This window comes from Ictidomys tridecemlineatus, chromosome 1, assembly GCF_052094955.1.
Source record: "Ictidomys tridecemlineatus isolate mIctTri1 chromosome 1, mIctTri1.hap1, whole genome shotgun sequence".
In the NCBI taxonomy this organism is placed as follows: Eukaryota; Metazoa; Chordata; class Mammalia; order Rodentia; family Sciuridae; genus Ictidomys; species Ictidomys tridecemlineatus.
Window position 1 is genome coordinate 40,359,866 of NC_135477.1, and position 14,780 is coordinate 40,374,645.

General features: G+C 35.9%; 1 protein-coding gene across 5 annotated transcripts in view; it reads right to left on the reverse strand.

Moving 5' to 3' along the window:
- The window catches only part of Nrg3 (neuregulin 3), a 1,026,038-nt gene that overhangs the window by 37,478 nt on the left and 973,780 nt on the right, over nt 1–14,780 (reverse strand). For all 5 annotated transcript variants that reach the window (XM_078038995.1, XM_078038991.1, XM_078038986.1 and 2 more), the window contains one exon: nt 2,059–2,161. In XM_078038995.1, the coding sequence (XP_077895121.1) occupies nt 2,059–2,161 (103 nt within the window). The remainder of the gene's footprint in view (nt 1–2,058; nt 2,162–14,780) is intronic.

The following is a 14,780-nucleotide window of genomic DNA, read 5'->3' on the forward strand; positions in this document are numbered from 1 at the left end:
TTAAGTCCTGGAGTGGAAAACTATAGGTGTTAAAAATACTGAGCCGTTGTGGAGTATTTAATCTTTCAAACACTGTGCTGTGACCTGTATAGCATTATCCCATTCAGTCTTTAATGTGCTTCTGTAAGGTAGATGTTGTTTTGGTGCATATTTCACCTAAAAGGAAACTGAGGCTAAGAAACTCCCACTGTGGCTGATTGGTGTAAAATCCTGACCACTACAGCCTTGTGACCTCCCTAAAGTGCTAGAGGCTCCCCCAGAGAGGGAAATCCTAAGTTTCTCTGAGGAGTTTCATCATTTGGAGGACTTTATAAGCCAATATGGCACAGTAATTTAAAATAGGCTTTGTCAATTACACTTTTGACAAAAATGTAATTGACAAAACCTATTTTAAATTACTGGGATTCAGAGCCCTGTATCTGCAGTTTTCTACCTTGCTGTTTTGAAAAGTTAATATTAAAATTTATTTTGAAATATCATCTGCTATATTGGATTTGAAATATCTCCCAAAAGCTTACAGATAAAGGGTCGTCTCCTAACTGATGCTATTAGGAGAGGTGGGGCCTTGTGCAATGCCCTCAGAGAGGAGAGTGGGACTCCACTCCTTCCTCTTTTCCAACGTTCAGCATAAGAGAAACAGACCTTCTCTGCCACATGTTCCTACCATGATGTATTGCATGAGGACCAAAAGCAGTGATGGGTAATTTAATCATGGATTGTAATCTACAAAACTGTGAGCCAAAATAATTGTTTTCTCTTCATAAGGTGATTCTATCAGGTATTTTGTTATAGTAATGAAAAGCTGACTAATACTGTATTTTCCAGGTTGATGAAAAGCTCAGTGTGCCTGACAAAGAGTTCTAACTTTCCATTTCAGGAAGTTATAATTGTCATAGCTATCATATTTCTTTGGCATATCTTGGGTAATAAAATATAGTGTTCTGGATGAGGTCATGGGATAAGGAAAAAGATAGTAGGTAAACAAACAAAAACCTACAGATATCTGAAAGTATGGACTTTCTATCAATATTATTCCATAAATTATGACAGATGCACCATATATTAATAATAGAAAAAACTGGGTCTAGGCTGTATAGGAATTCTGTGTACTATTTTAATAGCAATCCTGAAATAATTTTAAAATAATTTTTACTGAGTTTGTCATTTATTTTTAAGGGGTAATTATTTTTTAAATTAACATACACAACATGCAGACAGGTATTATATATTTTACCTGGAAACAGATTCATTTTTAGAAGAGCAAATGGTTAGAAAAATATAGTTCCTATAAAAAGCAATTTCATGTTGGCTTCGATTCCAGACAAGCTGTAGGAGTAAAATCTGAGCCAACTTTTGAAGGCTCAAGAATTAAAAACATTAGCCTTTTCATCTGCATTTCTTATTTAGGGAAATGATGTAATCTGCACTTAAAATAACTATCAGAGTTAATTTGGAAAAAAAATACATACACAAACACTTGTGTGTGTATATAGATGTATTTTATTCTCCTTTATTCGTCAAAAGTAAGTACCTTCATTTGCCAAAGGTCCAGTGTCTTGACAAATGAACTTCAGGGCAAATTCAACATATGTATGTCAACTGGTGAGCTAATACATTTTTTTTTTTTTTTAGGATTCTTCATATTTGCCTAAAACCTTTATGAGTATCAGGTAAAAATAGCAGGAGAGATTTTTTTTTTCCTGTAGTTTCTTTCAGGAAAGGCTAGGTAATGGTTGATACTGCTGTGACACTAAACATTAACTCCCCTGTTTTGAAGTCAGTACTTTAGTGACAGGCAGACACTAAGCCTTTAATGCAGGCAGGTAATCAACTAGTACAAATGATTGCTATGTGCAAAGATAACTCCCACTCCCCATACAGACATACACACCCAGTTCACATGCTCCCTGCAGTCTGCTAAGAGGTCTGAGTCATTTGCAGATGGTTAATGAACCCATTTGCCCAGGATCCCTCTGCTTGGAGCAGAGACTGAGAACATAAAGAAAGACAAAGTGCTCTGAGAAATAACCTTTTAACACTTGAGAGAAATGGTCTTACTTGCTTTTGAAGTAGAATGCTGCACAGAACATGCCCACGATGACAATTCCAAAGATGATACATGAAATTGACAGCACCTGCCTTTGATAAACTTCTTCACTCTCTGTGAATGTGAAAAACAGAATTAGAATGGATGCTAGCAGGGCACAGCAGCAACACTCTCCATCTTTGTCCTCCCAAACTGGTAAGATACTTTCAAAGCCAACGTTTTTGTTCCTGTCAAGAATAGGAAAAAACATGAAGAAGTTATTTTGATTCAATTTCTTTGCCAAGTTCTATAGGATAAATGGTTGCTATTTTTTCTTTTCCTGCATCTTCATGGCTAAATCATAACTCATATATCGATATCAGAATCATAAATTTCATTATCAAAAGGCATTCCATGGCTTTAGGACATATGATTTTGAAAGTGTGGTAGGGTTCATAATAATGAGCTGGAAAAATAAATATATATCCATTTGAGCTTTCCTGTGGCCCCGTTGGCTTCCAAGATAAAGATGTCCCTGGATGGTTTTCTGAGTCTGATTGGTTCTTGGCTGTCTGCCTCCCATTCATCTTTCTGCTACTATGATTGACATCACTCAGGAAAGAGAATTTCCATATGCAAGCAAGTAGTATATCATGCACTCTGTGACCTCATCAATACCAGGGTTCTAGCACAATACAACTCAGCCTCTGTTACCTAGGTTGTAGCTTGTCATCACACAAAAAATGAAAATTTAAAAACAAAACATTTTACTTTGCAGCCACAATTATTTTATACTCCTAGATTCATTTCAAAATTATATCTAGTGAAATAGTTCTTCCATCTCACCAAGAGTTTTGGGTCCATGCAGACCCCAGCACTATTCAAACATCAGGCACATCCTTCCATGCTCACATTGTCTGTACATGTCATAAGAAAAATGAAGCCACTTTTCTAACACAAAATTAACTGCATCTGTACCCATTTCTCTTTCTGAACATAAAATACTAGTTCTCCTTGAATTATTCAAACTCTCAACTTTGAAGACTGAATTCTCAGAATATGGACCATCTATGTCAGAATCACAGAGGGAGATTTGTATTTTGTTACTAACAACAACTATGGCATCTTTGACCTTGTAATATGGAAATCATTTAAGTGAACATTTTAGGTGTTTCTCCTTCATATTAAAGTTATTCAGGTACAGCACATGCCTTATTTTTAGGAAAGGAATATATTCAAATTATGATGTCATCATTGTGATGCAAAAATTCTTAATAAAAATTTAGGAAATAAAATCCAGCAAGATATTAAAGAGTTCAGTCCTTCACAACTAACTAGAGTTTATGCAAGGAATACAAGTTGTTTCTGTATTTTAAAATTATTATTTTTTTTTATCATTTAATAGGTTAAAATTTATTAGTTTGGAAGTTTATGAAAAACTTTAATAAAATCTTATTTCTGATTTAAACTCAAATACTAGACATAGAAGGCACTCAGCATGATAAAGAAGAGCTTTAAAAATATACATAATTGTGAAAACTGAGCATTCTGTTCCTAAGAGCAGGGACAAAGAATAGTACACCCTTGAAAAGAAGTTGGAAGGGTGGATAGAGAGTCAAAGCAATAAGAAAAGTAGAATTAAATCATTTCGATTGGGAAAGTTTGATGAACCTGTTTGTAAAGACCTTTTTTTCATCTATGCAAATGGAATCTACAGAAGTGTTAGGAAACTGATTACAAGGTTTCAGGATTAAAACGTTAAAGTCCTATCTGTTTAATAGTTTTGTTTCAATTTCTAATGTGTCACTATCACACTAGAATTCAAACTTAAAATACATAGTGATAAATTTGAAAAAAAAAAACATACACAAGTCCTATTAGCTAAAAGATTTGAAATATTACTCAGGGAATTAAAAAAAAAACCCTAAACAGTCATGTTAATGGACTAAAAGACTCAATTCATCACCTTGGAGAAAATTGATATCTTGAGTACAATCCTATTAAAAATCTCAGAAGGCATTTTGTCATTGTCATTCAAATTGTCCAGCTGATTCTAAATATTATATAGAAATAAAGAATTATGGTGGTTAAAACAGCTTTTCTGAAATCAAGAGAACAAAGTTATAGTACTTTAGTCCAAGAATTACGATAAAGCTATGTAATCAAAGCAATATGATATTGTCATAATTCTAGACAAAACAGACAAGAGAGTCCAGAAATTATTCAAACATACATAGATTATTTTTTGCGACTTTTGACAAAAGTCAATTTTTTTATAGTGAAAGGATATTTTTAAAATGTTACATTATAATAGTAGAGCCATAGTCACAAAAATGGACAATAACCCTAATCTCACACAAATATAAACTCAATGAAAAACAAACCTCAATTTTAATGATGAAATCTGAACTATTGGAGGGACTCTTAGTAATTTGGATTCAGAAATAATTTCTTACCTAAAAATACAAAAGACAAAGTATGATGTGTTTATAAATCAATGGTGTGGACTTCAACATCATTTACATTTGTTCTTCAAAGATTTCATTAACATGCAGGGCACAGTCTGAGAAAAATATTTGCAAGATACTTTGCCAACGATAGAGCTGTATCTATAAAAATCTCTTACTACTCAATAAGATGATGATGATAAGCAACCCAATTTAAAAGCGAGAAAAAAAATTTCAATATTTAACATGTTTTTATGTCCTTTGGACCAAATATGGCAAAAGCTATGGGGAATAATAAATAAGACAAACCTCTCTAAATGCACAGCACTTACCTACATAAGGACACAATTGCAATATTATAGGAAAAGGATGAGAGTAACTTCAGGTCAGAAGACAAAAAATGAGGAGATCTGAATAGACAGTTTCCCAAAGATATAGGAATAGCAAATAAGTACCTAAAATGATACCCAAAGTAGTAATTATGGAGTTTCAAATTAAATCATATTGTTATAGATGAAATCACTACTAAAACAGATAATATAAAAGGCTCATCACAGTGTTGACAAGGATATGGAACAATGAGCACTCTAGAGCATTCCTACACTTTTGATGGAAATGTAAAATGATGTACCAATTTAAAAAATAGCTCCTCAGAAAATCACACACCTACCTTATGATTTAGTCATTGCATTCCTAGGTATTTAATGTTAATAATTTCATTATTATGAATATTTGGATATGTAATTATGCTTATTAATATAACTTTAATAGCCAAAAACTTGAAATAAGCCAAGTTCTTATTAACAGAGTAGTAAATTAACAAATTGTAGTATATCCATACAGTGGAAAATAGCTAAGCAATAAAAAGAAACATTGATATAAGCAACAAAATAGATGAAGCCCAGAATTATTATGATGAATGAAATAAATCAGGAAAAACAAACCCAATTACACAAAATTTTAGAAAGTGGTAACTATTCTATGAACAAAGTATGAATGTGATGTGTGGGGAAGAGATAACAGAGTGACATGAGGAAGTTTTGCAGACTCACACTTATGGTTCTTTGTCTTAATTACAGTGTTCATCTCATAGGTTAATTTTTATGCCAGATTGTACCAAATTACACAAGCAATGTGAACTTTTTAATAAATTAAATCGTGTATATATACATATACACATATTTATTCATGAATGTGTATTCTATTTTTCAAGACTGGTATTGGCTCCTTATTAGACTGACAATACTATCCCAAACCTTTTACACTATCTAAAAAGACGTCAGTATGATACCACCTACCTTTTTTTTTCCTGACATGTCTAATATTTTAACTCCTTTCAGTCATGATACATGCAATTTTATTTTTCCTTCTGGAATATTATTCTGTTCTAAGTGCCACTGCTCCTTTGACCTCATGTTAAATGTCATTAGCCCCTAAATTAGTGCACTATATAGTAAACTCCACTGGTTCAGGGGACTGCATTTTTCACTGATTAATTAATTAGCTCACCACGGTTTTCCCAGCTCCTTGTACCAAAGTCACATCACTGGCATGCTAAAACTTGTTACCTGAGTAAATCAGATATTTAACATCTTCACAGGGATTCTCTGATTAAAGTAGGGTGAGAGTTGATCTAACTCGAGCTAAATGTTTAAGGGTTAGAATCATTGCCTTTACCACCAAGTCCTCCAAGGCTACACACCAAACCTCTTTTCTGAATTGAGTACCTGCCACTGACTCCACCCATTTTAAAATCCAGCCCAGGTTCTTCCTTTGGGGGGTCCTTTCCATCCAACCTTGGCCTCCTCACTGTGACTCTGTGCTCCATTAAAAAAAAAATGATGAAATCATTTGTCTGCAGGCTTCAGTAGATACTGGAGCATGATATACCAAAAGCAGTTATTCTCACTGTTCATGTTCATCTTGGATGGTCCTACTGCTCTCAACATCCTGCATGCCCACACTGATGTGCTTGCAAGTTTTATGTTTTGGCCTTGTTTTATTTAGTGCTGATTCCAATCCACAGCTAACAAAAAACAAGTTGTAGGTTGACTCATGGACACAGAATTCCCCACACCAGGACTTTCAGAGGTTCTTCCAAGTGTACCCAGAAGCTTCCAGAGTCAGTAGAAAAGAGCCAATTATTTGTGATGTTCCTCTACCAGCAAACTGGACTGCGGAAAGTCATTGGGAATTAGGCAAATGGGTATCAGACCTAGAAAACCTGGATCAAAATCTACACACCTCAAATTCCAGGACCTGTTTTCTTTCTCTGAAACCTTGTACTGTAGCCTCTCTTTAAATAAGATTGCACATTTTCTAGTACTTTATCCTGTTGAAATGTATTGCAATCTAGTGTTTTAGAAATGTTCTCTCAGGTTTACTTCATGTTTTCTGATATTCTAGCCTGAATAAATACTCAGAAATGTGGATAATGCCTTATTTCTATTAGGCTTTATTTCCATGTCCAGTGTAAGAAAAGAGGCAATCATGGGGCCACAGCAATAATGAGTGAATATTTTAAATTTGGAAAGGTTCACATCAGAGGGTTACAAAATATATCATCAAGTCCTTGTTTGAACACTCTGCCATCTTAAAAAAAAATCCTTTCTACCCCATGTGTATAAGCTCATTAAATTTTCCAATTGAACTTGGAATCAAATAAATAGCTATGCCAATTCCCAAGCAGTCCATTTTATTTAATTGTTGTGAGTTGATGACTACAGTAGAATAATCATGAATTGCATGTGACAACCTTCCCCACCCTGTTTCTACCACTAAAAAGGATTTTGAAGATGACAATAATATCTATTAAAATGAGAAGATGACAATAATATCTATTAAAATGAGAACAAAAATAAGACTGTTCCCACTAAAATGAATAATTGATTTCCATGTAAAATCTATGTGGTATGTTTCTTCCTATTTGAAGCTAGTCAAAAGCAGCCTGGGGAAATGCAAAAAAAAAAATCAATTCTGAGTTTAAATCAAGAGTGAAATTAAAAGCATGAAGACTGCAAGTGAATTTACAGACCCAGGTGTAGCTAAGGTGATGGACTAATGCCTTTGATTCATGTTGTGTTACCCAAGAACTCCAAGGCAACGAAGGGCCAGGAGGCTGGCAGTATTGTATTTCACTTCTGGCCAATTTTTAAAAATTATCTTAGAATAGTGGGGTTTGAATCCAGGGCCTTGCATAAGCATGGCAAATGCTCTGCTCTATCCCTTTTTATTTTGTGACAAGGTCTTTTTAAGTTTTCCTAGGATGGCCTCAAACTTGTGATTCTCCCAACTTAACCTCCCAAATAGCTGGGATTAAAGTTGAGCACTACACAGCCCTTTGACCACTTTTCATATGAGTGAGCACAGTACACTCCTTTACTTATATGACCTCAATTTGTCAATTTCCTCATCTGGTTTTATATATATATATATATATATGAATTATCTAAAATAAATGGTTTACTATCTGCTATATATACACTTTAAGAAAACAAAATCTGTCCCCCTGAAAGCTGTAGTATTGGGCTTATAAAACACACTCGCTAACTGTATGATGGATGAAATCTTGCATAGGAATCCACCTGTCCTTTTTTTATTTTAGTAATGATTTCTTAAGGTAGCACCATAGATTTACTATAATTTTCTGGGCTCTGGGTGCAAGAAGAGCTTAACAGTAAGAGAAAATGGCTAGTGAGCTTGTTCATGAGCAAGTGAAAAGTCTGTGAATTGGGATCCTATAACAGAAAATGTAGGAGATCTAAATTTGAGTTTTACCATTTCTTATCACTTAAAATTTTGTCCAGTCATTTAACTTCTTTGTACTTTAATTTCTCACTTATCAAATAAGAATGCTAGTACCCTTGTTTAAGGACCTCTGGTATTTCCCATCATAGCATTACACTGATTAACCTGTAGAAACTGTTCAATAAATACTGTTTCCTTAATATACTTTAGAATGTGTTTCCTCCTATATTCTAGAAGTTTATCTCAACTATAAAGCTTCATATTTTTAGCCTTTTTGATAATATCCAACACCACCTAACAGAAAAATTTAGTGAAAGACAAAGCTTAAGTTAAAAGTAAGAAAAATAACCACAAAAGTGAAACTTTGGGGAAATATTTCAAGTCTACTTGTGACAATAGGCATTGGTTAATCATATAGTAGACAAACTCTTTCCTATAGGAACCCCACCACCAACAACCTGGTCTAGGGATGCCCTCTGACCTCAGGAAGGAAGCATTTTCTCTTTATCCAAGCTCCAAAGATAAAGTCTTTATTTTTTTCTCTAAACAAAAGTATACAGAAGATATTAAATGATCAAATTACTCTTACTGTCCTTCCTTTTAAGAGAAATTGATTATTCTTTGAAAATATATATTTTTTTAGTGCCAACTGTATGCAGACACTAGGTTTGATGCTAGGAATGAAAAGAATAAATAGGCATAGACGCTCCTGGATGAGCTTAGTTATTGTCTAGAGTACACAGCCCTTAATTAAGTCAACACAAGAGTAAATATGAAAAGCTGACTATAGAACATGTTAGAGGAAGTATAAAGTGCTTTAGAGGCACATCATATGGGGCATCCACCTCTTCACAGAGTCCAGAGATAGAAAATATAAGAGTCAATTAGACAAAAGTTTTAGGATATTGAGAGTTGTTCAAAAAAGGAAATAACTTATACAAAAGCCCTGAGGTAAACTAGAAAGTGGTATGCATGTTCAGGAGTCTGGAGCACAAGCAGCTTAGCAGAACAACAAAGGGATAAGGAGGGACACAGCTTACCATGAATATGTCATCCTAACAGGAGAAAGGTACCAAAGGGCTAGAGAGAAGTGCCCTTTGGTAACACTCATGTCTTTTCCCCGTAATGTGGGGGAATGATTAGGTAGGATAAAGTGAATGCAGAATCTAGGTAAAAGGCTATTAATGTCAGCTCAGGTGAGGAACGATGGGTGTTTTCAACAGTTGTGCAGACAGAAATAAACAGAGGTGAACCTTAGGGTGAAAACACTCAAAGGACTTCATGCTGATGCTCCTAATGGAGGATGACAAACTCAGAATGAGACTACTGAATTTAACCATATAAAAGATCCAAGGAGAGATGTCTAGCAGACATTTGTATATGTAGAACCATGCTAAGAAGAGGATGTCACATGTAAAAGTACAGTGTAAGCTACTCTCCCCAGTGCTGCCTTATCCTCTACCACTTCAGCCTGGATTTAGGAGCTATAATTTCAACCTTACTCCAGAAACTGGCAAATACCTTACGTGCAATCTGAGTCTAGGATTGCCTTCATTATAGGAAGATTGCAAAGAATGGGCTGTTCATACCTAAGGCAGAGTCACCATTAAATATTAGACTGAACTATACATATCTGGCATTTGGTGGAGTGACAGGGGCAATAAGTTAACGAATATTAGCAATTAGATTTGGTTCTAATGTGTGTTACTATTCTACGGGATGTTAACATTTTTTTGCATTCTGTATTTACAAACCCAGATGTGGTCATTTTTGAGGACAAGATCAATCTTCAGTTAAATAAAAATCAGAAAAGTGTTTCCTCTGAGTCTCCCAGCTCTTCCACGGAGTATTTCCTTTGCTATTATACAAAGCAATTTCTCCCCTTTGTTTGCATTAATATATTTCACTTTATAATGGATCAAATGAGAGAAGGTAACATTATGGAGAAATTTCAAAAAACAACATTAGTACAATTCTTTTGACAGGTGGCCTGGCTTGGGACTCTCGTTTTCCCTCAGGCCACCCTATACAGGGGGCCTTGTGGTTGGCTATTGAGTACACCTGGGTTTAAACAGTGGCAATTACCATTTTTTCCCTGAATCATTTTCCTCCCAAATAAAATGGAGAAAGTACTACATACCTCACATATTTGTTTAGGCATTAAATAGGTGAGCACAAAGTATATAGACTAATATGCAGCATATAATTGATGCACAAAATGACAGGTGGTGGTTGTTTTCTCCTAAAGCCAGTATTTAAGTGAAAACAAAACAAACCTTTTAGATTACTCCACTCCCTTAAGCAAAACCAGCCTTAGCCAGAGGCATTCATTGACTTGCTGACTCTGGATCTTTTGGCCTGTGCCCTGAGATTTGAATTTAAGGAATTTATCCTTAGGCCACTTTGTTTATTCATTGCAGTTCTCAACTGGTGGATTGTAATTTGCTGCCCACATTTTTTGGAGGATATAATGGAAACAGTCTTCCTTGGAGCATAGGCTCTTTCACCCTTTCCCTCACACACGTCCTTTAAAAAGGAAATTGTGCATCTTGTCCCCAGAGACACAGAATTGGAAAACGTGCTGGCTTGCATGATGTCTACTAACTAGGCAGCTAGTGTTCAGATTCCAATGCACAATGCAGCTTGATGAGAATTCTTCTGGAAACTGAAGCAGTCTTTAGAATGTTAGAAGACTTTCTGCAAGTCTTGGTAAACTGTGGCAATAGAACAAAATGGTCCCAAAAGAAAGTCACAGCTGTAGTTCTATGACACCATTTCCCTGTGGAGATAACCTTATTGAAGATTTTAAGAAAAAAAAGTGTGTTCATGATGGACAGGAAATGATCCAGAAGGTGTCTCTAAATCTGATCCCCCCTCCAGGTATGTGGGCTAAGATTTTATACCTCTTGAGAATATCTCCTTTATACCACTAATTCTGTCTGTAAGTATAACTTACATAAATCAAGAAATGTAGGGTTTATACACACACAAACATGCACCTGTAAGTCTTATACAGGAACAATAGCTTTTCCAGCTGCACACAACTGTATACTCAGCATATGCAAATCAGACTCCATGTGGTGCCCTCAGGTGACAAATGCAAGTGTGGTTTCTCTAATAGTTCATTCTAAAAATCAACCTCACAATACCACTGGGGCTCCTTCTTACTCAAGAATTCATTATCTAAGGCCCTGTAATTCTGAGTCTACACAGGAAAGCAAAAGTCACCATCATACAACAACAATATTTACTAATGAACTCACAAATTGTTAAATGACTCTTCACCCCAGCATTCATCCCTGTATAATTCCATCATTTAGTTCAACCTGTCAAGTCAACCTCATAATTTGTGGAGGCTGAACTTTTTGTGCTCATTTTAACTGGATTAAATTTAAATGGATTTATTATAATATTAATTATCCTGAGATAGAGGGTCTCCTGAATTTTGTATTTCAATATCAACAAATGCTGAGGATAGAATAAAATATTAGGAGCTAACAGGAAACTGCAAACACACTTCAAACAGGAAAGAGAATTAAAGGAAGGAAAACAATATCTAGGATGCTCAGAAACTGGGGTTTATATTTTTTTACTTGGAGACAAAAAAATAAAGAGTAAAATGTTCTGATAGATACATTAAAATTATTTCAAGAGAAAAAAAAGATCCTGAAGGAAAGTTAAAGGAATTCTCTCCATGAACAGTGTGGGACACAGAGAATATATGATAAGAGCACAAGGAAGACAGAATCAGATCCCTGAGCCTGGCTTCAAGACCCAAGAATGCTTCTTGGGGTGGGGAGAGGGTTCCTTTGCAACCTTCCAAGTGCAGAGAAGCTGAGATGATCAAGAGATGCTGGCATGTACCATGTCTTTAACTTTTTATTTCTACCTGAAAGTTCTCTCTCCTTTTCTACTTGCAGAGTCCCCACCATTACAGATTGAATTGTGTCCTGCAAAAGATGTCGAAGCATTAACCACAGTGCCTGTGCATATGACTTCAGTTGGAGAGGATCTGGATGGTCTAAATGCTGGAGTCCCTCCCCCAGTTCATGGGTTGAAATCTAATTCCTAGTAGGAGAGTAATAAGAGGTGGGAAGTGACTAAGTCATCAGAGTCCACGCTCATTAGTGGGATCAGTGCCCTTATAAAAGAGGCTGGAGGAATCAACCTTGAATCTTCAGCTAAGTGACAACACAGCAAAAAAGGTCATGATCTACAAAGCAGAGAGCAGGGCTTCACCAACATCCAATCTGATGGCTCCTAATCTTGGATTTCCCATCCTCCATAAAGGTGAGACATAAATTTCTGTTATTCGTAAATTATTCAATCAAGTGTATTGTTAAAATGGTTCAAATGGACTAAAATAGGATATTTGCAGATCATGAAGAAAGGCCTATTGAAGTGGATCGTAATCCAATATTATTGTGTCTTTATTCAGAAGGGGGAATATCATGGAATGATGAAGGTGGAGATCAACAGATCACTCTGTCAGAGAACACCAAGGATTGCCAGCAATTCACCAGAACCTCTAAGGAGGCATGGAACAGATTCCCCTTAGAAACCCTCAGGAAGAACTTGTCCTTTTGCCAACACCTGGTTTTTGGAACTCTAGTCCTCAGAATCCTAATACAATTGAATTAACTTGTTTAAGTCACCAGTTTGTGGTGCTTTTTTATAGAAGCCCTAGCAAACTAATATACCCACTTTTCGGGAGCTACCCTGGATGCAGATGCCTTTAAGTCCTGGAGCAAGAGGTTCTGAACAATGATTGCATTCTGCAGTGACTTGGGCATTACCTCTGCTTGGATAATGAGGTGTGGCTCCAGGAGTAGGCATCACCTGCTAGGGTTAAGTTACACTCACCTGTTACTTCATAATCTTAACCCTTTGCCCTTTTGGGGATAGAATGTTCCATGGAACATCCCCTATATAAAGAATAAAAGATTCCATGGCTCTCTCTTTTTCCCTGGAACCCTAAGGTCAGAGAGAAGTCTCAGATTTTACAAAGGAACTTCTATGTGTTTGCACGCTTTCTTTGCCATTTTCTTAAGTTATTGGAATAATCAGATTAGTGAACCCAGGATAGGTCGCCAGCTAGAATAGATGGTGATACCCACTGATTCATAAAAACTGGTAAATACTATTAGGTCTAAAAATTCTTCTCCTGCTCTCTTTTGTACATTTTTCATAACTGCATTATCTTGTACCAAAAATGTACATGTCTTTTTCCATGAATCCAAGACTAAAAGGGCAAGTCTATCACCTTCACTCCTGGAATGCAGCTCTGGTATCTGGCTCTGCATGAGGTGGGTCCTCTATATCCTTTGGTAAACTGAGCAGCTCATGGGTTGAATGCATGATGACATTTTTCAGTGGGTCTTCTCTCTAGTGGGCCAACATAATGAGGCAACAATAATTTTGGTGGGGAGGAGTTCCATTTATGCAAGAGATTCACTCAGTTACTCTTTGCAGTTAACTATGGAAAGGTAATTTTTAAAATATTTTGAAATAGTATATTAATTACAATAAAATGTTGACATAATTTATATTTTATGTTCATGCAAAGTGCTTTTAGATGGGCATTATCCATTAAATTTGATATTTCGGGGGAAATAACAGTTTAAATTCATAAACACATTTATACTCAACCTATAATTTCCTCTGCTTCTCCCTCCACTCCCCACCAAATATAAACCTTGCCCATAATAAACCTTATCTCCTTCCCTCCTTTCCCAAACAGAACAGCTCTGGCTGACTACAGATAAGTGAATGCTATAAAACAGTTTGAAAAAAATCTATGAAAAGCCCTGGTTCCTCTCATTGGTATGTCTAACATTCACTGTCTTTCCAAGTACTATTTCTTTCACAAATAAATTATAAGAAGCAAACTGAATCAAAATAAATCTATCAGTGAGTTCTCAATCCTAAAGTAAAACCAATCTGTGGCTTCACTTTTAAAAGGTCTGAGAACTCCATTTGTCCTCAACCTATAATAACTGTCCCCCAATCCTGACCTTCAACCCCAACTTTCTTCATTTAGTATTCACTGTCTATTGGCAAAGGCACATTCTTACAGCGAGACTTGTGACTTGTAATGACAAAATTCCATTTTCTTGGCAATGGGGCGAATCTGACCCTGAGGCTTATAGGAATATTGTAGTATTTGACTTATTTTAAGAGAGTGGGAGCCTCATGCACTGAAATCCTCTCAACCCAAAGGAACACTGAGACCTCTCTGGATTGGTGTAATGGATCTCTATGTACCTTAGCCAGGTAAAATGTAAGTGAAAAAAACTCCAACTCCTTTGTCCCACAGATCAGTGGTGACCTTGTGAGATTAATTAATGTCATCAGCAAAGTCGGGTCCTTGCAAAGAGCCTGTGGTTATTTGTTCTTTTCAGGCTCATGTGGAACTATTCTAGGGGCAGTGGTCCTGAGGCAGGTGTAATCAGAGTCCAGGTACCTGCTCTCTAGGTAGTGCTTTACTTCTCTGGCTATAGTCATACAAAGACAATTGACCAATAATGGACCATGCAACAGAGTGATAGTAGTTCCGTGAA